General features: G+C 39.9%; 1 protein-coding gene across 1 annotated transcript; it reads right to left on the bottom strand.

Moving 5' to 3' along the window:
- Window positions 1-1068: 1068 nt before the first annotated feature.
- LOC141006451 (putative cytochrome P450 120) lies at window positions 1069-24294 on the bottom strand. The gene is made up of 11 exons (XM_073478661.1): window positions 23832-24294; window positions 22296-22373; window positions 22080-22164; window positions 21549-21584; window positions 20698-20837; window positions 20304-20427; window positions 18865-19009; window positions 18639-18743; window positions 15581-15708; window positions 6901-6988; window positions 1069-2340 (listed from the first exon to the last, which is right to left on the bottom strand). The coding sequence occupies exons 1-11, from the start codon at window positions 24019-24021 to the stop codon at window positions 2179-2181; spliced, it is 1281 nt and encodes a 426-aa protein (XP_073334762.1). The 5' UTR covers window positions 24022-24294; the 3' UTR covers window positions 1069-2178.
- Between the last annotated feature and the right edge of the window lie 204 nt (window positions 24295-24498).

Consider the following 24498-nt stretch of genomic DNA (forward strand, 5'->3'; position numbering starts at 1 on the left):
TTGGCTAACTTGAGACAACTTAACTGTAGCTGTCCTGAAACTGGATTTTTGGGCTATTTTTATGGTATTTTACTGTACTTTAAACCGGCAATAGACTAGTTTATGCTTCAACGTATCATTATGAAGTAAATGTTGAATGCACAATGTAATAATTATAGAATAATGAAACCATCAGCGTTTCCATTGGCTCCCTATAAACCTCGCCAGATACAATTTTGTCTGCACACGGTCACCCAGGAAATGGAAGGTTAACTGGCGATCCATTTTTACCGTATCATAGACTAAATGATTGAATAAACTCACGTTTTCTCCTGTGTTGTCGAAATGATCCAGTCGTCTTTGCAACAGCAGAACTAACAATAACACCACTTGGAAATGCCAGTGTGTGTGTGTGTGTGTTATTTTTTAAAAATATTTTATTTTAGCTGTCGTGTGACACCTTAAAATGAATCAACCAAAGCAAAGCAGTTCAACTAAGAACATTTTTTCTCTCTTAGCTACAGTTATTTGAAGGAATTTTGTAAAAGTGTCTCATATTCATGCAACCCAGTCGTTGGAATAAATGTTGGCAATGTACATTTTTGCAAACCATAGTTATGTTGAAACTGCATTTTTTTATGTGGTAACTTTATATTTCTTTTGGTTCAATTTTACATTTTATATTAGACAAAGCTCTGTCAATGCTCTGGTTAGGTTTAGGCACAAAAACACTTGGTTAGGGTTCAGAAAAGATCATGTTTTTGCTTAAAATACCTGGTTTTGTTGCCACAAGCATGGCTGTGAATTGTCCAGAGGTCTGATGGCATGATGCCTACAAATGTTGTAACGCAGTCTCAAACTGCAGTCACTAGCTTGGTAGCCTGATATGACACTTTTTTAAAAAAAAAAATCAGCCTATGACATGTACAAATGTGACAGTATCAGCGTTTTGAATAAGCATTATGGTTAACAACATTCTGGAGACAGTGCTGCTCATATTTCAAAGGAAAAAAGCACACATTTTCCAAATTTTGCAAGTTTAAAAAAAAAATAGCACACAGGCACACAAAAAACAATGAAACAGGCTGGTTGATATTTTGAATTTTTTTTTCTTTTTTACATTTGACTAACATAAGATGAAGTTACAAACTGTCTCAAACCAGAAGACACCATAAAAAAACAATTTACAAGCATTTAAATGACTCCGCAAAGATACAAGCAAATATACACAAGATGTTATAATGATACAAGGAATGTGAACAGCACTGTGATATTAATAAGTAACAAGTTAAAATTATTTATTTTTATCATAAATAGTCTAGTTTAGTTTATGATCCATGTGCTTAAAATCATTCAGGTTGCTAAGGTTATTTTGAAATGTCTTCTGGCATCATTTACATGTGATTCAGAGGGTGTGTGTATCACTGCCAACCACTCTCAAAATAAAACCAGGTTAGTATGTGTGTGTGTGTGTGTGTGTGTGTGTGTGTGTGACTTGCATAATAAAAGGGAGGAAGTCAGTGACGGTATGACGAACCGTTGCTAAGCAGTGCTGGTTGATAGGAGATGGGGAGGGGGAGACAGGTTTGCAGTTAGTGATGGAATCTGAGGGATTACCTCTGTGTGTGCACGTGTGTGTACGCGTGTGTGCTCCCTTGGATTTACGTGGCTTGAATGGTGATACTGCAGTGTGGGGAACAAAATGGAGATTGTAGCGCATAAACGCTGCCGTTTTGGAGGCAATTTCAATTTTTGTTCATAACAAAGAGCACCTTGACAAATGGAAAGAAAAGGAAGATGTGTTTGATTCATCGTCAAAGAAATGTCTGACGTATGAGACGGGCTCAGTGAGCCAAAGAGCTGCACGGTGAATCTTTATAAACTGTAATAAATTACTCATTAAAAAAATAGACCGCAAATGCTGTCTAGCGGTGTCACATTCGATAATGGAAGAATGAGTCATTTATTTTTTGTCTTGTGTTGCTGCAGAGTATCTGGCAGAGACACACAGAGTGAAACCAGCACACTCCTCGGCTTTCCCCACGACCGTCACTGTCTGACACGCAGCGGGGGAAAGCCTCAGAGTTTGCTGGCTTCCCTCAGTGTGTGTGTGTGTGTATGTTATTTCTCAGGCTACAGTTTTAGTGCTTCTACCCTTCAACTTATCAGCAGGTATATCACTAAACATACTGTGCATCCCTAGCTTGTGTCGCTCCTGTCAGATCTGGTCTGATCCAGTCGGGTGAAGGAGACGGTGGGGGGGTTTGCGGGGCGAGACACAGGCAGCCATTTGTACTCGAGGTCCTGCGATGGAGGGTCCAAACACCAGTCGTAGTGCTTTAACAGGTACATGCACGCTTCCTGGCAGCAAAACACAAGAAAAACGGTTTGTTTGTTTTTTTCTTCATCGACGTAAACGGATCTTACATCTAGCCTGACGGATGATATCTAAAGTTAAAAGCAGTGGGGGTGTTAAGTCACATTTCCAAATCTTTTTACAGCAGTGCAAAAACAAAATGTTAAACCAGAAGGAACTTGGCAGAGCAAGAGCCTCCGCCAACGCTGAACAAGTCTCCAACTTGTAAAGCTACAGCCTCCATCACGCTGTACGTCTGTTTTTATGCTGTTTTCCAGGTTTGAAAATAGCAAAGCAACGCAACACCTTTCAGCAGCCAAGCTGGAACAGAACATTAGGTCCTTGGGACGTGGTTGACGGCAGAAATGACTCAAACCATAAACACTTTCTTTATAACCTGCATGTGATCATTTGGCCATCAACAAATGCTTTTTCTAACTGTGTACAATTCCCATTTTTTCACCAAAAAGTCACTGGTTATCATCTATTTGTGTGAAAGCTGAACTTTGGTGGCACACGACAGGAATAACCTCATTTTCTCTTCTATTTTATTCCACTCAGATCCCCATGGCTGGTGATATCACAGTCAGCATTCCCCATTGGATGATACTCAGCCAAAGAGCCGACCAATCGCATCCACCAAGGCCATTCGCCCAGCCTCCCTCCACTTTATGAATGAAGATTTTCCCGATAGAGGGGGAGGAGCGGGATGAATGAACAGGGATGGAGGAATGGAGGAAGGATGATGAGGGTGGGGGAGGGGGAGGGAGGAAAGAGGGGAGCAGGAGGATGGAGGAAGGAGGCGATGAGTCACATCTCTGACCTAGATCCCCGCGGTCTACTTTTTACTCTGGTCACGCCCTCTCGTGCGTGTGTGTGGTGGTATGTGCAAGTGGTCAGTCTGCTGAGAGCCAATCGGCCAGACGGTGTGGTCTCTTAGTAAGAACACAGCAGGTTGCAGTGAGAGATGAGCTTCAGTGTGTGCAAAATAAACCTCAGCTAGGTGATGGACAGTGTGTGCATTTCATGTCCATCGTTACACGGCAGTGTTGGGTCAGACGGTGCTGCTCAATGTTGCAGAGAGCAACTTTTATGAAGGCTCAGAGAACTAAGCTAACAGGAGCAGGGTTGAACCCGTTGCTCTGGATGACATCATGATTCTGAATTAATTTAGTCGACAGTGATTGGTGGACAGGTAGTGACCAGTCTGTGTCAGCAAATGTTGTAATAAAATATTCATCAGTACATTGGATGTGAAAAAGAACTAGACTGGATTGGATTATGTTGAATTAGATGAGATAAAAAAAAAAAAATCAAATTAAGTTAAAAAAAGGGGAAATGTTTTAATAAAATTGAACATTTAATTGTTTTAAAAATGTAATTAAATGAAAATCACATTAAATTTCAATAATTGAATTAAATCAAATGAAATTCCAAATCAGATCAGAAGTTAAAATGAATTAAATTACAATCAAATCACAAAATGTTATTATGTTATTTAAATAACAGTTTTTTGGATTACCTGCCAGGTGATGTCAAAGTGATTACTCAACATGTGCCCACTATTAGCTAAAACAGTGGTAAAATAGGAATTAACGACTGTCATCCTCAATGTATATACTATATATACATGGAAGATGATTATCCATTGTCCATTTGGAGAGTAATAGTAATGTTCTGCCTACATTATCCTATCCAAGCCACATGCTTATACAATAAAAAAGCAGCCTCTGGTTATCTAGAATAAGTAATCCAATTCTAAATAATGAGATATGATTGTCCTCCTGAACAATGAAGAGACCTGAATGAGGAGAGAGCAAATCATTAAACGGCATTGGACATTTCACCTGAGCTCCATTCAATCATCCCAGACATTAACAATGACTCATGTCTGTGTGTGTGTGTGTGTGTGTGTATGTCTGTGTGTGCATGTGTGAGTCATCCCTCACTGTTGCATTTTGGATAGCTTGCAGTGACATCCCCATCCATATTGTGTTTGTATGCGTGCCTTGCTGTTTTTGCCCATTAATAGTCTGAGAAGAAAAACGTTAATGCTGTCTTAGTGACTGTAATTCACCAGAGGAGGTTAAATAACGTACTTTGAGTGTGTTAGTTAACTGTCTGACTCAACGGAAGTCAACTGCTGAGATAAGCCCCTCTTGGGCTGAGTGTTGCAATCTGCTTCACTCCCCATGCTCCCTCGTCCGGCCTTTCTTGCCACATTTATTGAGAAACAGCAACGATGAACAGATGATGTGGCAATTAATGAAGTCATGAAAATGCGTTGCCCACTGGCTCAAAATACAACAGTACTACGTGTTCTTTGGTGCATTTCAAGTGTTTGGCAGCAGAAATGATTGTGTTTCATGATCACAATGTTAGCATGTCAGGCTAAGTAGCCTACTGTAGTAACCCAACTAATCATTGAATCAAAGGCTTATGAACTTTGCATTAGCCAACTATATATTATAAAACAAGGCCTTTTCATAGTAAAGTGTATCCGGTCTCTGAGAATATAAGCGTCAAAACAGGGTTTTAAAAGAATGAAATAACAGTCAGATGCATTTTCAGGGCAATGGGCAGCTGTTTTGGGAGGGAGCGCTGTAGGACAAATTGGCTTTTGGTTCAATCGGACAGTTTACAGACTATTGAGGTTTTGGAATAATGAGCTATTGGAGCAAAGGTATGGCACCTGACATCATCTACGTAGAAGAACAATTCCCTTTTAAACTGTTCTTGTTTCAAAAGGAGTGACCTGGAAAGACTGAAAATTCATCCAGACAACATTTAAAACAACATAGGAAAAGCCAATTAAATGCACAGTATGTTTCTGCCATTTCTGCTTATTTCTGCCGCTAGAGACCTCGCAATAAAAACAATAGGCTAACAAAAGATGGAGTGTGATGACATTGTGAAGTAGCGTGGAATCATGGGAGTTGCTGTCCTTTATCCAGCAACAGAAGGCGCAGCTATGACACTATTGATAGGCAACCAAATAAAACACACCATTACCTCAAATAAAATTACGGATTTCTGCAGACCTCGAAAAAAGTAAAAAATATATCGGTCAAGTTGTTTTTAGACATTTTAATGCTGAAATATTACGTATTAAGCCTTTAAGAATTACTTTATTGGTTGCAACAAAGTAAATTAAAGATTCAGTCTTTTTTCCCCACACAAGCTTTGGCTGTGATCGCTTAAAATCAGAGAGGTTTCCAATTCAAACCTTGGGAATCCAGTGGCTCACAGTGGTTGTTTTCAAACTGGTGTCACCCACCACTCCCCAGTGCCGAGGCTCACAACACACAGCTATTCCCACAGGGAACGTCCTCACATGGGAAATAAATCTCTCTCCTTCCTGTTGTCACACCTGTAACACACCTGTCTTGTTCTGTGGCCTTCCATAGGCCGTTTTTTCACATGTATGTGTGTGTTTGTGTGTGTGTCTCTGGGGTATATAGGCAATGGTGGCTATGGTGAGTTCTGCTGTGGGGACTATCAGGTGGTTTAAACAGGACAGTCTGTACCTGAGCTCTCTAATCTATATATAGATATATCTCTTATAAACACACACACACACACACACACACACACACACACACACACACACACACACACACACACACACACAGAACTAAGTATTTCATCATTCACATGAGCAGTGCTTCCGTTACTGAATGGTTGGGGGATGGTTCACCTCTCTCTGTCATTGTTGGTTTCTCCTTTATTTCATTAAATGTATGTTAAGTTACAAAACTCAGGAATGCTACTGGACGATCCACATCACTATGATGACAACATCGATGACTGACTGAAAAAAGTCCTTCTGATTATTTCAAAAGATGAGTGGAGGTTTTCCCAAAGATATTCTCTCTGCCGGTGTCCCCTTAGTTTCAAATTACTCCCAATAGTGAACACTTTCAGTTGCACTTAAAATTATAGCATACACATACACTGTAGACAGTGTCACTTTCAGCTGTTGTTTTGGCAGTGAGGATTCAGTAGAGACATTCAGCTCTCAGAGAAAACAGAAAGTCCTCATGAAAGGAGGAATTTCATCGTATCTTTAAAGGAGTGCTACGTCTGCGAAATACTCTAAATGTATGATAAAAACAAATGTCCAGATATGATCTAAAACAGATAAGGACACTAATAAAGAGAGTGGATGCAGTTCTGTTAATACAACATTTGGTGCCTACAATATTTTTACATGAGCTCTGTTTCTTCCTCCCTGAAGAGAAGAAACACATTCTTCACTGACCTTTAACTCAGTCCAGTAAACTTCCATTCAAATGTGACCCAGAGGCACAAAATTAATAATGACGTGCCGAGGCTGCTACTAAACCACCGATGTCTCAACATCTCAGCATTTTAACTTCTTCATTCATTAAACGAAAGTCTGGAAGGAAGTGAAAAAGACAACCATCTGTCATCTTTTACCTCCCACGCCAAAAAGGAGACAATTTTACAGACTGAATGAGAAATGGCACAAATGATATTGTGTGTGTGCATGTACGTATTCATGTGTGTCCGTGCGTGGCAGTGTTATGAGAAAAGAAAGTCACCTTAACGAAGACGTCGGTAAGTTTAACTCCAATGCAGTTTCTGGGCCCGCTGCCGAAGGAACACAGGAAGTGCTCGTGGCCTGCATTCCTGCAAATACACAAAGATTTACAGGGTTAAACATACGCACAAAATGTCAGAGATGCAAAAATCAATATTCTGACGAGAGTTATTTGAACAGTGAGGACTCTCTCAGGACTGGATTTAAATTCCCTTCATTGTTTGTTCTCTGCAGAATAATGACCACTTCATGCATGTTGCTTGTGTCTTACAAAACTGTCAAAGAAGGCGCTGTTATCCACATCAGATGTGACTTCGCGATGGTCAAACGTCACATCTTTCATTCAGTGATTGGACCCAAATGGTGGCCAGTGGTCACTGATCATACAAGTAAACCTTGTTCATCTTTAATTCATGCAGATGTGATCAAATCTGGCACTGTAAGAATGTCTTTCACGTGCAACACTGTATATTCACTTCCAATCTGGAATACAGTGCAGTATTGTCTGAACGTGTTTATCCATTTAAACTGACTTTTATAGACTTCTATTAATACAATTAATATTTCAAGCCATGCTTGCGTAATGACTCCAGGCAGAGTCAGTCTGTTTGTCAGTCCACCAGTTTAGTCCAGACTGAAATATCTCATCAACTATCAGATGAATTTCCATGAACAGAGTATGAATTGTAATCACATTGGTGAGCCCCTGACTTTTCATGTAGCGCCACCATCAGGTTATCATTACCAAATGTTAGCATACCAACATGCTAAACTAAGACGGTGAACATGGTATAAACATTATATGCGCTTAACATCAACATGTTAGCGTTGTCATTGTTATTTTATGTTAGCATGCTGAGGTCAACATTTATCTAAAGCACAGCCTCACAGAGCTGCTGGCATAGCTGTTGACTCTTAGTCTTTTTTAAAGATTACATTTTGTATTACACGTAAAATTCTTCTTTAAAGTTTCTTACTGATTTTCAGTAACAGTCCATAAAATGTCCGTAGTTTCCTGAGGTTACAGGAGAGGTTACTGGGGAAATGATTATGGGTGATACAAAGTATCATAATAACTGACACACCCACTGAAGCGTTAGCTAAGTGGGCTCAGCAGTAATAATAGTGTTATTGGTATTCACTCAATAAAGTCACTAACCTAGATCTTCATGAACAAATAATATGTTATTTATAAATAATACATTTCCTCATTCCAATTGAAGATTTCGGGTCAACTGTTTACATGGAATGGGGTAAACAGGGTCTGGTATTTACATGCAACAACAAATTTAATCTGATCAGCTGTGTGGCATGCACAAAAGAGAATGAGATCGTCCCCCCTTCTTTCTTGTGTGATATTTTAGCTTTTTTGGTGCGTCTCTGATCAGCTCCCTGTCCTGAAGATGGACATCTATCCTCATCTATGTTAAGATGCATAATGAAAACTAAACATGGATCGACTTTGTTGTGAAGTACAACCAGTAGTCAAAAATTCCACAGGGTGCCTTCAAGAGCCAAGTTCAAGGACTCAAATAGCACCTGTCTGAACTAGAAATGCACCTTTGTACAACGCGCCCGCAACCTCTCACCTCTCTGTGGCGTGAGAGCCAGTGAACAGGTCTAAAGGTGCACAGTAACACAACATGAGCCTGAATCATTTTCACTACTTGACACATGTTGCCCGTCTGATTCTCTCCGTCGTACCTGCTGTAACTCCTCTAAAAATATACTCAAAATAAAGAGATGCTGGTTGTTTCCAGCCGACAGGTTTGTCAACAGCCTGCTAATGCAGGCCATCTCTCCCCTCTCACCACTAATGCATCCTGTCTTCCTGAAACCTGAGCTCTGATTAAAGGCAAACAGGAAGCATTAGTGGTGTGTATAGTCTGGGCCCAGTGTGTGTGAGAGGGCATTGTGTGTGTGAGAGACAGAGAGAGAAGGGAGAATATTAGTGTTCTCTGTAGCATCTGTCTAATGGTTTAATGTTCTATTAGGCTCATCCTGAAACAGTAAGATGTGTAGCCTACAATGCAGGCCTGTAACACTGAGACACACAGAGAGGGGAAGTCTTACCAAGCACACCAGCATGAGGCTATATCAAATATGCTAAGTGGATGGGAAGTAAATTAGACACGTATAATCTGTTGTACAGTATAATTAATTTTTCTACTGTAATGAGAGAGCAGTCTGACACACTACCACTGAGCTCTGGGCCTAGAAGACATTTAAATTATCCAATTATCCAATTAAGTCTTAGTTTTAACAGAAGTGCAACAGCTGAGCACTGAAACATTTGTATTTCTGGGTCCATGCTGTTGTTTACTGGTATACTGTTTACTGGAGCCAAATATCTTTGGAGTGATGCTACAGACGAACCATCCACAAAGAACCCTTTGGCAAGAGGTTTTTTAAAGAAGCCCTTAAAGGTGCCATTAAAAAATAGTAATTGTATGCTAAGCTAGTCACTCAGTGCACAGCAGGTCAGATAAAAATGCAAAACTGTGAATTTGTCAACAGCCAAACATGCTATTGAGCACATATAAGGAATAAAGTTTCTAGTTATAAATGCGTGGTGAATACATATTTACATGGGTTTAAATGTCGCAGCTCTTTCAAGGAAATGAATCAAAAATTAATTTAATAACTCATTAAACTAACTAAAATAACTGTTTCAGAGTGCTATTTTTCCGACAATTAGTACCAAAACAAATTACAAACCTATTAAAGGGAAATTTTCACATAATTATAGCAATTAAAACAAAACATTAATATGCTATTGAAACTATAGAATAAATGAGTCGAAGGAACTGGAGTAACACAGAAATCTACATACATCATGTCCATTATTACACAGACCATGACAGACAGACCTGAAGTTATCTGTAGGATTCATATGTTGACTTGTATGATTTCTCTGCATTCATAAAGCAGTTGATTTCCTGTATCTAGCAACCACACTCTAATCTGCAATCACATATCAAAGACAGAAAACACATGTCAGTATTTTTTGTTGACAAGAAGGAAACTCCCTGTTCTCAGATTTATCTAACGACACGACCCGCTGCAGTAGCTCGGATTTTTATCTGTGTTTGGTAGCGTTTCCGATTCATTTATCTACGGCCAGAGCCTGTGTGGGCGTTTGGCTGATAGGATGTTAACTTGCCAGCTCCGCTGTTTGCTTCCAACTGGAAAAGCACACACACACGAATGCGCGGGATGACGATCTGTACTGGGACACACACAGCCGACAATGTACGCAACTATCGCACCGAGACACACAAATAGACAATGTGGTTAAAGTGTAGTTATTGTAGGTGGGCTCGTTATGTAACAGGACTGCAGTCATTAAATTAAATAGCCAGGTGGCAAGGAGAGGAGCCAGGCAACTATCAAGGCAGACAGGAAAATAATCTCCAGGAAGACTGACAGATGGAGAAGCAGAGAAAGAAGCAGGTAGGAGGAAAAGGAAACAGACCGGAAGATAAATGGAGGCTTGGAGAAGTAGCTACAGCAAACACACACACAGACAGAGAGACAGTTAATGTATTCATCCTGAGGGAAATTCACTAGTTAAGACTGACATAAATCAAACGTTGCATCTCCTTCACCAACAATTACCTCTTAGCCTCAAGCCAATTGGTTCCTCCTGAAGAAGTGAATATTAGAAATGTAAAAACGGGTCACAAATGCAGTCGTCTTTCTAAAAAAGGCTAAACAATCTCCTAAAACAGGTGGACACGGGACTTTTTAGTAATCAATACACTAACAGGAACAGGAAATGATGCATTTGTTGGGGACTGATTTTAGCAAGTGAATTTGGAGTGCTAGTTAGTATTTACAGCAGCAGGATGGTAATAAACTGATCCAGATGGTTTCTTACACAGAACCATCTGAGAAGTTGGAAAGTGATTGGAAAAAAGAGGGCACCTTCAAAAATGACTTGGCAGATGATTGGATGAACCATCTGTCTATTACGGGCTAACTTCAACCAGTCAGAGCAACGAACCAGAGTTGGTAAATCAAAGAGTGAAAACACCCTTTGCATCGAGAAAATCCTTCAGTGCCGTTCTTTGGTCTTCTTAAATTAAATATACTCTTCAGATCTGATATAACTGATGCTAGGAGCAGCTACGCTGCTAGCATCTCTTTAGAAGAAGCCACTGTTGTTTTCAAAAGAACAGACGCATAGCTTGAAGCCTGGCAAGATGGATTCTTGTGTGGATGCAGCTGCCTCACAAAGTAAGCAGGACGGTGTATGTGGGCAGGATGTGTGGGCAGGATCTAGGCAAAAGCATTCGAGGCACATGCCTTTGGCCTCCTTGCCACTAGGGGGCATAGACAGAGGGGAAAGAACATTGACTGTGTATATATTAAATAATGTCTAACATACATTTAGAAACATTTTAAAAATATAAACCAAAAAGAATCTCAGATCCAGACCTTTATTTCAATATTTACATATGTATTTATTCATTTTTTTAAACGGGCGCTGTAGTTTTTCTATAAATACGTGCGTGTGAACACAAGAATATAAATAAATAGGCTCAAATTAACGAGCATAATAATAATCACGTGCCGTTTAAAACATTATGTTTGTTTACCAAATATCAAATTATGCACTCGGGGGGGGGGGAAATGCGGTCTGCCCAGTGTAATCTACCCATTTAATCCGGCCCCGCCTTTGTACATTGTTGTTAAGAGTCTTGTCAGCTTGTGCGAAGGTGGGGCTCAGTCTTCATAGATTTTGACAACAATGGAGATCTGCTGCGTGGCTACACAAACAATACCTGTCAGTAAGATCACTTCATTCTTTGATTTTCAAAAGGTTTGTTGACTGTAAGAAAAATATATCACCAGATTCCCAGACTTTTTCTTTCAGGCACAGAATCCTCTGACATTACAAGTTACGGCCAAAGTTTGAGGCACGTACATTTCACAATTTTTCCATATTCTGTTTGTAGTATATTTTTAGAATACCTTTGCTGGATTTTACATCATATTGTCTGCAGGAAAGTCTCCTCTGACTCATTCTTTAACCCCATCCCACGCACACACACACACACACACACACACACACACACACACACACACACACACACACACACACACACACGACGAGCACAGGGAATCCCCATTGGTAAAAACGGGTGTGAGGTGGCCAGTTACCATGGCAGCAGCTACCTGTCTATTCATTCAGATTTCTTCCTTTCACAGAGTGTTCGGTTGCCTTTATGGCACCCATTGATAAGTTAACATTGTGTTTTATGAAGGCAGGTAAACATATTGGTTAACAAAGATTATTTTTTTAATGTAATTTATTTATTCTAATGTGTCTATCATATACATTACATTACGGTTCCTTTAAGTGAAAAAATAATTGTGGGATCATAAAGATTCCTGTAAAGAATAAAGCCTTTTTTATCTACTGGGTCACAAAGAGGGTGTCTCTGCTGTAGCCAAAATACAATTACAAAAAAATAATAAACTAGTACAGAGATCAAAACCTCACATCGTGACAAGTGAGAGACACTGAGAGTTCGTCTATTAAAATGAATCATTTCTCAATCTTGAAAAATGGTTGCAGCAGCAAGAAAAGGAAAGAAAGAAAAAGGGGTAGTCCCTCCTGTGAAATTGCTTATAATGATGCTGTGTGTGCACGTGTGTGTCTGTGTATTTTATTTATCGGTCAGCTTCAATAAAACTGGTTTTATAATGGTTCTTACTATTAAATGATAGAGGGACGCCCCGCCCAAAAAAAGAAGAGGACTCTCCCTTGTTTTGTTTCTGGAGCACAGAACACCAGACACATGGTTCCTTTTTGCAAAGGATTTTTAATAACATAATACTTTTTTCATTATCATATAATGTTTACCTGTGTGGACCCCAGAAAGAGTTGTTGCTACCTTGCTAGTGGCTGATGGGGAATTCAAATAAATAAATAAAAACACAAATGCACAGAAAAAAAAAAAAGGATAGGATCCTCTCTGACTCATTTTTCTGTATACCATCCCACTCCAAAAGGCATTTTTCTCCCCCACCCTGCACACACACACACACACACACACACACACACATACATGCACAGGGGGAATCCCTATTGGTAAAGATGGTGTCAGGTGACCCGTTTCCATGACAGCGGCTGCCTACATACATACATTCATAGATTCCCCCCCTCCCCTTTTTGCTCTGTCGCCTGAATGAAGGAGCATGAATGAGAATAAACAGGTGAATGGAGGACGTGCATGAATAGAAAAACCCTTGACAGAGGAAGTGAATTAGTGCAGGAGCCAAGGTCAGGTTTCATTTTTTCCACGAGCAGGTAGCACACAGGTGCGAGCGAGGGATGTTGACTCATAGCTGGTCTGCAACTGTCTCTTTGTGTATCTCTTTTGTGCTCGGAAGCCAAGCAAATCTGTTTATTTTTCCTGGCTGGTCCGCGCTGCACAGCACATGTGAAAGTGATCAGGTCAGATTTGTGCGCTCAGGCATTGTTAATCTATCTGCATTGGTTGCTATGGTAACAACGTAGGCGTACGCTAACAAGCGTGATTTTCCAATACAGTATCATAAAGCAAGCTGCAGTCTAGACCCCCAAACAAAGTTGATTACTAGTCCACTGTGTGTGGAAGGATTACAAAACAGATTTCTGCTATATTTCTCTTCTTTGGTCTTTCTGGGTTTCATAAAAATGTCTTTTTGCCTTGCATTTCTTAAATGCTTCCTCTCTCTACCGCCTTCCATTTGTTAGTGTGCTTATGTGATGCCACAGTTAGCCCCAGTAAGGGGCAGGTAGGGTGTGTGAACAGAGCTGCACACACTGTAGACGTTTTTAAGGATAAACCACCTTTAATGTGGTCACAAAAAGTTACAGGTTCAGTTCCCTGAGAAAGTAACCTGCAACAGTACACAGTATCAGCCGTGGTTGGATGTGTACGTGGAGACAACAGCGTCAATAGTAAGAAAGCAAAACTATTTCCAGTCTTGAGTAGAAGTTGAGGCACGACTCAAAAATCATAATTTCTTGAATTTAATTCTGGTCTATTTTCTGCCTCTGTGGGTGCAGATATTGGTCTCTCAGCCACTAATATTTCCTTCACCTTTTGTGATTGTTGATTATATACGCAAAATGACAGCACTAGACAGAAGAGATTGCTCTTTCAAAAGTACTTAGTTGAGATTGCTGAAAAGTTTTTGACGCTGTTAGAAAACTAGAAACCATTTTAAATATACCTCATTCATTTATTGGAGTTTTATTGTACTGAGAAGTGTAGTAATATAAACCAATATAATTTTGCACTTCCATATGGAACCTGAAGATTCATGTGTAGCTGTGAATGTGTAGCTTTCAGTCATTATCTTGAGAAGATGCAAAGGTGGTCTTCATCTGGAGCAACATAAGTGCACTTGTACACGACAATTCATTCTGACATTTAATGAATGTGAGCACGAAGCAGCATTATCAAGAGGGAAATGTCACTGAATTTAGACATCTGAGATGTTGAAACCGATCACATATGCTAGCTCGAACATTATCTAACAACATTTAGGCTACTTCCTGCTAAGGCCAACTGTTTCAGGACTAGAAAGAATAAGCAAGTTATTGGCACATCTTTGTTAAATAGGCAATGTTGGAGGCATAAACACATTGGGGACTACTGTAACAAGGCTGGCAAGCTAAAAGCTAGTATGCTCGCGAGCTGGAAAAACGCTTGTGCTATTACGTCATAATAGCTCTCAGGGTAGCTCTCAGCTTCCTTTTTTCTTTGCAGCTACTGGGCCATTTACTCCTGTCTGGCATTTTGACCTCAGGTATTGTACAGTCACGATAACTTCCTCCATTTAAGACTCTCCGGCTCTCTGTTTCCTCAAAGGTCAGCACTGTCAGGACGGCTTGCTGTTGGCAACGATTCAAATTTGGTTAAAAAAATGTGTTTATTTTTACTTCCATAAGCAAATCAACTTGCCTTTTTGACCATGATGCACTTTCTGACGTGTATAAAAAAGGGCTAAGGAAATGATTGCCAGCTAGCATCCAGTGAATAGATTTGGCTCAAATGACATGGTGACTCCATATCTTCTTTCTTTCTTCGTACCAAAATGCTCTGAAATCACATGTAAAGTAATTTTTCCAAAGAATTGCTTGGCTGTAACTTCGAAAATGATACTTTTACAGATTGTGATGTTTACAAATGCGACATGTCACAACCTGAAGTTGGGTTACAGGAAATGTTATGACATGCCGACTACAGACAGACAAAACTTTAACCCAGAGAGAGACAAGATTTCTTTGTTTCTGCAGGGGTCAGAGGGTTCACTGGCTGTAAGAAATTGTGTTTTATGCATAGCACTCCCGTGTGTGTGGGAAAGACTTGTCATGAATACAAATGGATCCACATATAGTGCCCACATACACTTCAATACACATTGTTTCTTCATTCCCTTCTCTTTTAAATTTATGACCACTTTTCCCTTTTTTGATGTGTTTCGCTCTCCTTGTCTTTGAGGTTTTTTCTATCATGCCTCCATTTCCATTACAACTTGTGTGTGTTCTGCATCATATTATTGTTCCTAAGTAAACTAAGTCTAAACCTCTTTACTGTACGGAGGAAGCAAATATGACACTCAAGTCTATTTCTGCACCAACTTCTAAACTTAATAAACAGACAAATTCAGAGTCTGACCTTCCGCTCCATCTCTCTGGCAGGAAGCTGTCCGGCTGCTGGAACACTTCTGGGTCACGGTGAACAGATTGGCTGATGTATATCGCACCATAACCCTTTGGGACATGAAACCCTGCAAGTGTGGAGTCCTACACACAAACACAGAGGGAGACATCACATTATTATATTTTATTTAAATCAACTGATATTTACTTCTCTTTCTCTGTATCCATGCAATATATCTAGATTGAAAAGCAAAGACAGTGCTGGTCAGGATCATTTTTGTGACGATCTACATCAATTTTCCTGCAGCTCTCCAGCAGCTGACAACTGAATACATGAAGCTTGGAACATTGTGATATCTCTAACTATTTGCACTGAGAGCTTCATTAACATCCAAGGGTTGGACAGCAGGCTCTAATGATTGGATGAACATACTGGCTCAGTGGGCTGTGAATGCGTTTTTGGGATTTTGAAGCACATATGTGAGTAGTGTCAATGCACAATACCAGAACAAAAAGTCAACAGGGAACACTGAAGTGACGCAACTTTCGAGACATACTATTAATACTCCTTTGAAGCTAAATGAATGGGGAGACTTCTTTAACCCTCATGTTGGGCTTGAATGATTCTTAAATTTTTAAACAAAAATTCCCTGAGTCTGGAAAAGGAGCCACCTTGAGGCAAAAAGACCACTTCCACAATTGTTGCCCTTTCAATTCATCTTTTCACTCCATCCATTAGCCGCTGCACTAATGGACTGCCAGAGAACATGATCACTGTTTCTCTTTCTTCTACCCTCTTTCTCATTTTTCTCTCCGCCTCTCTCTGCTGGAGTGGAAAATCTTTTACAAATCTCTTTCTTTCTCACAGAGAAACGCCTCTGCCCTTGCCGAGTTCATTCTCTCTCCCTCTCTCTCTCTCTGTCATACACACACACACATTCAGGTTGCTTCAACTTTTGCATATCTTAGTTCCACCTGGATGGACCTTCTACTTTTTCCACCTGATTGTGAATACTAATAATCTCTCTCTGAGTGTTACACACCCACCTGCACACATAAACATCTCATCAACTCTTTTCACTTCCCATCCGGCACTTCCCTTTCTGCTTATCCTTTTATTAGTAGCGTGTTTGAGGTTTTACAGGAGGTTTTATTTTGGGGGAGGTGCAACTGTCACTCTTTCCGATTGTGTTCCTTGTTAATTATCCAATATTACAACATCACTTTGGTGTCATAATTTGATACATTTCCAAACAAAGCAACAGAAAGGACTGCATGAAGTATCAATATGTCACTAATTAACTGGAAGAAAAATTATTTATTTACTCACTTTATTACTTCATTATAATTCACTGAAGCAAAATAAGTACTTTTCAACACAAACAATCTAGTCTACTTGAGTCAGCATCATTATTGTAGTACTCTTTCCACCCACGATAACAAATCCATCTTGCTTTCTTTTCGTTTTTATTGTTTTATATCCTGACCTTTGTGGACTACATGACTTCAAAAATGAAATGCACCTTTTCTTTGAGTTCTTTCGTCTGTAAAACTCTCTGAAACCACACACGTCATGAACCCGGTCCCACTGAGGCCGACAGGAATCAAAGTGTGCCAGTGCGTTTCCAAGAAGTGACAAATGACTTTCCGCTCGGCTTCACAGTGTCACCAGCACACATCGCTCCCACCACCACCAGCCCACCCCACATCCCTTCCTTCCGGGGAAGCGGAGCCGATCAATCACAGAGACGGATCAATGCCTCTGATTGGGCTGTTGCGTAAGGCTGTTTGATGAGGTCACAATGATCAAAGACAGCTGGTTGCGGGAGGAGGTGGAGATGCTGCGAGCAGCCCGTCCTAGGAGTAAGCAGCTGGCCAATCAAGAAGGACGAAAGGTGGGATTCTATTGGCTGACAGTGATGATGTCAAACCAGAAAGCAATCCTTACAATGAATGAAAATCGATGTTGTAACAAATACAGAAGAACTACAGGATGTAAGACAACAAAACAGGTTATAGGAAGGAATATAATAAACCTTCATGGATAATAATGCACCTGTAAACAGAGCGCATGGAAAAATTGGCTGCATTGAACAACTTGTAATAAACAAGAGGTGTACAAAATAACAGAAACACTGGTCCTACAGTACCAGCTCAGTGAGTTTCAGCTGAATGCCTCTGTGCAGTAATTGGTCCAATAACGTTTCATGTGTCATGTCGCGTTACAACACATACACTGCTGAAATACTGATACCTCTGTTAAAGCCGACAGGCAAAGCTTGTAGTAATGTAGCTATCTTTGTTTTACTGTAACTCCTGTCTCACCTGCAACACTGCAAATTATTTTAATTCTGCAAAAGAGAGAAAGTCTAAAAATGTAAGGGGTTGTTACAGGATGCCCACCAACAGAAGTCAAAAAACACTTCATACAAATAAACAAGCCTCAAACCGACCGATCAACAAAACTAAACATTATAAGACCAAAATGGTATTTAGAGCAGCGCTGATATATAGTAACTCTCAGTACTGTGCAGTACACACAGGAGAGAGGCCCCTTCAGTGTAAGACACTTTCAGCTACAGTTATATGTTGCCATCTAGAGGAGAAAAGTGCAATACAGAAAACAGCAAACAAAATCCTGGCTAGTTTTAAGGTATAATAATGACCATCACACATTCTGTACAGGAACGGGAGACATTTCATAAAACTTAATTATGAAAACAACAAAAAGAGCAAAAATAAGAGCAAATTAAAGTAAGTAAAACCCATCTTATAAAGTATGTTGGTTGTATCTTTTATGAAGCTGAGGATGCAAGTCTTTTTCTTTGGGTGTTTTATCAAAGCTTTTAAATAGACAAACTATAGCTAACATACACTACATCAGCACAAAGTCTGTTATCATGATAAAACTAAATGGTCTTGTATTTTAGATCATAATATGGCATAAGTGTGATATCTACATTACATTGTTTTAATATTTTGTGAAAGTAACATCTACAACAAAGTAGCCATCACTACAATATTGTTGGTATTTGGTCAAAAAAAAGAAGAAGTGATATTGCAAACAATCCTACCTGATCAGCTAGTCTGCGTCCACCAATGAAAGGAGGCCAAAGTCTCTGAACCTCCAGCAGTACCCCGCGCAGGTATTCAGGGTCTTCTATCGCTCGCCGACGCATCTTCTCATGAACACGGAGGAAGATTTTTGTTTGTTAATTTCGTGTCAAGCACAAAAAAAAGGAGAAGGAAGAAAAATAGAAAGAAAAAAGAAAAATAAGTTACAAAGCAAAATTTGCGTACCTGTTCATTTCCACTGAGTGCCAGTGTGAAGGAGGTGAGCAGCGATGCCAGAGCTTTCGGGATCAGAGCCGAGATGAACAGCAGCAGATGCTGGGAGGCAGAGCTGGAGTCGGGCAGTGGCAAAGAGCGAAGAGAGCCAACAAAACTAGAGAGAATTGTGGAGACAGAGAGGAGTCAAAATGTTCAAAAAATAATTAGCAAGCATGCATGGTTACAGTAAACAAATATGCACATGTTGTCACAACAGATCAACAGCCTTTACTAGCTTCTGATTTACAGCACAGAAGGAGAGAGATAGTCACTGTCTATGCAATGTTGCATTGAGCCATCACAATTTTCAGCAGGGTAATGTCGCTGTATTTCAAGGTATTTCAATAACCCTGAACTGACCAACCGGACAAAATGCATTTTCAATTTGGTACATAAAAGAGGCTGAAAAACACAAAATGCAGTGCTTGACTGAGGCTGAAATGTTAGCATATCGAGAAAGAGAAGAGGCATTTTTTCTTGATGTTGTGGTAACCACTTCTGCTTCTTCTGGTGGGTACAAAGGGTTTATGTCGTGCTGCCACTTACCATTACATGTCTCTTCTATATAATCATATATATTCACATAAAAACTTGTGCAACATGTTTGTGGAAACAAAACTACTGGCAATCTACAGGAAGCAGAAACAAAAATGAGAAGCCAAATATAATGTAAATGTATTTCTGTGCTGGCTGGCTAAAAACCCAGTTGTGCTCCTGCTTCTACTGTAATTCAATCAGCAGTGACTTTGAGAGCAATCTTTGTGTGTGTGTGTGTGTTTCTATATGCAAGAGAAAGACATAAAGACAGAGACAAGTTAGAAAGAAAGAAGGATGATGCAAGAGACTGAGAGGGGAAGAAGAGATGCAGTGGGGCGGTGTGTGTGTGTGTGTGTGTGTGTGCGTGCGCCTGTCTGTGTAATTTCACATGGTACAAATAATGGTTGTATCAAGTGTTTTAAAAAGTGTCCAAAAGTCATTACTTTGTTAAGTAAGTATCTGATATTTAATGTACTGAAGTATCAAAGTAATTTCCTGGCAATACATCTACTAAAGTATCAAAAGAACAATTATAAGTAAATCATACATATATTAACATGTATACATGTATGTATGTACTGTATATTATGGGTGTACTGATTATAGGGATCTGATATTTAGCAGTTTTTTGATTATTACCCTCTAAGTTGTACTTAAGTACAGTGCTTGGGTAAATGTACTTTCATCACTGGATGCATCTGTGTCATGAAGTGAGATGTCATTAATAATCTGTTGATTGGTATATATCCTGTCTCCCCAGTATGCTGTTCTACATGTGTCCCCAAAGTACTTCTCCTAAGTGTGTATGTGTGTGTCTGTGCTGGGCTGTTAGTGTTTATGAGACAGAGGTACAGAGACATATGAGGTCTCACCCCTGTGTGTCATTTTCCAGTTTGTCTTTGATGATGGCCATCAGTTTGTCTCTGGCGTCCAGAGCGGTGGAGAAACCCGACGACCACAGAGGAACCTTCACGTTCACCGGAGCAGAGATGAGACCTGCGGGGGCAAAGGAGGAGGTGTTCAGCAAACACACAGACACAGTCAAAACCACATGGGAAAAGTCATGTTTACTGAACTGAAATAAAAGGGGAAGAGGTGGATTTTGCAATAGTATATTGCAGAATGACAAGGTCCAAGGTTCGTCTATTTATCATTCAACAACACAGGCTTGTAAAACAAAATGTTTGGCTTACTGGATATGTCTGAAAGGGAATGAGCTGTGTTTTTTTATGTGTATGTGTATATAGTTTGTCTTTGTGTCCCTACCGTGCCAATGCTGGGTGCAGAGCTGCACGATTTCCTCGTAAAGTTCAGGCTGCTCCTCTGCTCGCACGTTCAGAAAGAGGCCCAACACCAACTCTGTCCCAAGACGCTTAAAGGCAGAGTACGCACACTCTGGATTGCCACTGCACACACACACACACACACACACACACACACACACACACACACACACACACACACACACACACACACACACACAGATCACACATTGATCTGATGAATATATTACCTTTACCATGCCAAAACAGTTCAATCTAAGTTGTAATATGAAGTGACTGGAATGAAATACGACTATGAATCCATACTGGACCGAAAATAAAAATATCCACACATCATGAAACTCTATGTACAGATAAGAAAACAGGGGAACTTAAAACAAAGACAAAGAAAAATAAGACCAAAAGCAAACAGAAACACAAGGAAATATGTTGATAGTAATTATTTCCATATAATTTTAAGCAACCTAACTGTTATGCGTTATGTTATGTCTGGTTGTTGTGTACTTTTACTGCATATAGAGCTTTGCAAGTGGGCAACGGAAACAGCTTATGTTGATAAGTCTCTGTACTTTTGTTTTTAGTTATTTAATCCTTTTTTTATGAGACCTGTGTGATGTTGTATTGCATGGATATAAATTAACAAAATGTTCAGTCTGGTTGTTTTCCACATTCAGAATCATTAACACTTCAGCAGTTAGCATTGTCGTTAGCAGGTAGCTCGCATCGTCAATGCCCCCTCAAAATCTATATTAAAATAACTAATAATCATAAATGTATCAAGAATAGATGAGCAATTGCTGTGAGTGCTTAGTGGAGGTGAAGGTTAAGTGTTACCTAAGAGAGAGGTCCTTCATACAGCGCTCACATACACTGTGGAGAGAAAGAGGTAGAAACATAAATAGACACACATACTTTAGTCTCAGGCAAGAGGTTTTTTTTAAAAACATGTCCTGGCAGTGCATTTTGCTAAATTCTGTTCATCATAACAATAACATAAGCTACATTTGCTTGTTTTTCCAGCTTTTTATCACCATATTACATTATTATTGTAGTTATTTTTGGCTGTGACAAGCATTCAGTTCTTGCTCAAGAAACCTTTGACAAGGGTGGACAAATTATCCGACCACTGTTGCAACAATAAAGGCATTGTGTAAATATTCTGGTTGTCATTTCTGGTGTCATCATGGACATTCATTGAGCAAGAGCCTGAAAATAGACAGTAAAAATTTTAACTAATGAAACCCAAGACAGTCCGAGTGGAACCACAGTCATAAAATACAAATCAACACAAACTTCAGTCCACAACAACAACATATGATATGAGTTCATGCTGAAACACTATTCCAGCAACATTAGTTCTCCCACCTGGTGATATAATCACTTGATGACGCCAAACACCCTCCTGTGAACAGGCTGGTGAGAGACAGGCGGAGAAGACACGCCTCCTCACCTACAACACACAAATACAAGTAAGTCATATTTATATTTGTAACAGCTGAATTTAAGCTAATTGTTACAGTAACAGCTTTGTATTACACAAGTGTAGGGAATATATTGATGTTTGTGTTGACATGTGTTTACCATTAGTGGTGACAACAGTGTCACCATACATGTTGGTCATCAAGTCAGTGGGATCCTTCAGAAACAAGTTGGACTTCTCTGAAACACACAACATGAACGTTATTACAATACACACATGTCCTGTAAACAGTGATCACACACCCAGTACATAGTCAAACACACAATGCCTGCTGTATGTGAGTGTGCTAACAGGAGGGAATGAGATGTTGATGATGATAGAAAGTGTAACAAAGTATTTATACTTTCTTTTTTATAGCACCTACACAGTGCTATAACACGGTGGGCAGAGCCTTTTCAGGCCTGTGAGAGCTGACCAATCAGAGCAGACTGGGCTTTTCGAGTGAGAGGGGCCTTAAAGAGACGGGCACTAAATGGAGCATTCAGGCAGTGGGTGAACAACAGTGTTGCAGTGATGGACACTATGAGATAAATAATGTGCTTTTGAACATGAAATCATGTCAAAATTTTCAAGTAGACACACAAAATAAAAGCATGAACCTGAAAATGAGCATAACATGGGACCTTTGAACATAAGTTTTATTCCCTTTAAAGTCTAATTAACATCTTCTATATGTTTGTTTTTTTAAAATCTAATTATATTGTTACACTATTTATTTTATTTGGGTATGACATTAAGTTATATGTGTGGATATTAAGATTTTGGGGTTCACAGATTTTATTAATTTAAAAAATAATGCATTGAGAGGTTTGACATATGTTATGTGAAGTGAAAAAAACTGTCTACAATCCTCACCATGGTACAAAAAGTATGGGCACTAGTATCTTAAGTTTTAATTTCAGGTAACATCCTTCTTTTAAACTGTATCTGAAAAGAAGTTTATAGCAAGTTTATTTCTGTGTATTATCACGTTTATTCTCTTACTCCTAGATTTTCTTCTATAGCTCTCCTATAGCCTCTTAAAATCTATGTCTTATGTTGACATTACAATTAGGATAATAATTGCTCTATCATATAGTTACTATATTTCATAAATGTTAACAGTGCAATTACATTAGCTGTGGTGGCAGTCTATAAAAACCTAATCTGAGTAATATCCTCCTTTCCCCCCCCTCCAGCATCATCACGAGTCTGTCCCATGACAGGTCACACTAATCCCGGGGTGAATTTGACTCCATACTGAGGAAGTTTTCCCCTTTGTTCCCCTACATGAGAGCACAATCTGACTAATTGGCCTGAGTCAAAGAGGTCACTATGAGCTCACTAGAAACTACAAATACACAATTTCCCTGTGATTATACAACCTATGATGCAGATAATTAAAACAATAAAGGTGAAACATCTTATAGAGTAGCCAATAATTCCCTTATTAATATAACATGTGTGAATCATCATTAAAAATGAATGACCATGTCTGTTCTCTCCTTGCTTACAAACACGTAGGTCTACTTTGAGCTGAACTCTGAGGTGCAGCTGCTCACCTGTCACACACAAACACACACACACACACAGAGGGAGAGAGAGAGAGAGAGAGAGAGATAGATAGAGAGAGGGGGAGACAAATAGAGATAACACACCACACAGCAGCTCTCTCATCCCCTGTACGGAGCAGATGAAGGCAGTAGGTCTGTTCAGCAGCCGGCACTGAAACACTCTGCTCCGGTGTTTCTCGATCCTCTGCCGGCAGAAGCTCACCGGATCCCGGTAAAACTCCAGCGACTTGTCACCGAGCACCGACACACCTGCATTTCCTGGTAGTTTAGACATCAAGGGCCGACGTCGGAGCCGGAATTTCGCGGAGTTTCGGAAAGGTGGATTCAGCCGGGATGTTGACCACGCTTTGTTCAAACAGCAGAGACTCTGAACTTTATTAAGACTCGGTCCATGTTCACAATAAATCCTGCTGTCATCGCCCGTAAATCCTTCCAATCAGCGTGGCTCTGCCGCAGCTACCTGTGTGCCAAATTACTGCTCTGTCATTGTTGCAATATCTCGTCTGAGGTACCCTGCTGCACCGGAGAGTGGCGCGTTCAGGCGCTATCCGGAATGTAGGATTACCTGTTACTGATGCGTTTGTGTTGGTCCGTTCTTTGTCCTTTCTACCACGCTACTGGCATACTTCTGCTGCTACCTCTGTTACTGGACTACAACTGCTGTATGCCACATAACTAACGTGGCTGGACTGCCTCCTCAACAGGGCCTCCAAGTGTTTAGGGCAATCTTAAAGGGCCCGGACAGTTTGGT

The sequence above is a fragment of the Pagrus major genome, chromosome 12 (assembly GCF_040436345.1).
Source record: "Pagrus major chromosome 12, Pma_NU_1.0".
NCBI lineage: Eukaryota > Metazoa > Chordata > Actinopteri > Spariformes > Sparidae > Pagrus > Pagrus major.

Bases quoted from the DNA above. Each gene is read 5' to 3' on its own strand.
- LOC141006451 (XM_073478661.1), bottom strand. From the start codon at position 24,021: ATGTCTAAACTACCAGGAAATGCAGGTGTGTCGGTGCTCGGTGACAAG. The intron at 18,744-18,864 runs GTACGCAAATTT...GTTCATGAGAAG, and splicing joins CACTCAGTGGAAATGAACAG to ATGCGTCGGCGAGCGATAGA. The intron at 6,989-15,580 runs GTCAGACTCTGA...GTGTATTTGCAG, and splicing joins CCAGAGAGATGGAGCGGAAG to GAATGCAGGCCACGAGCACT.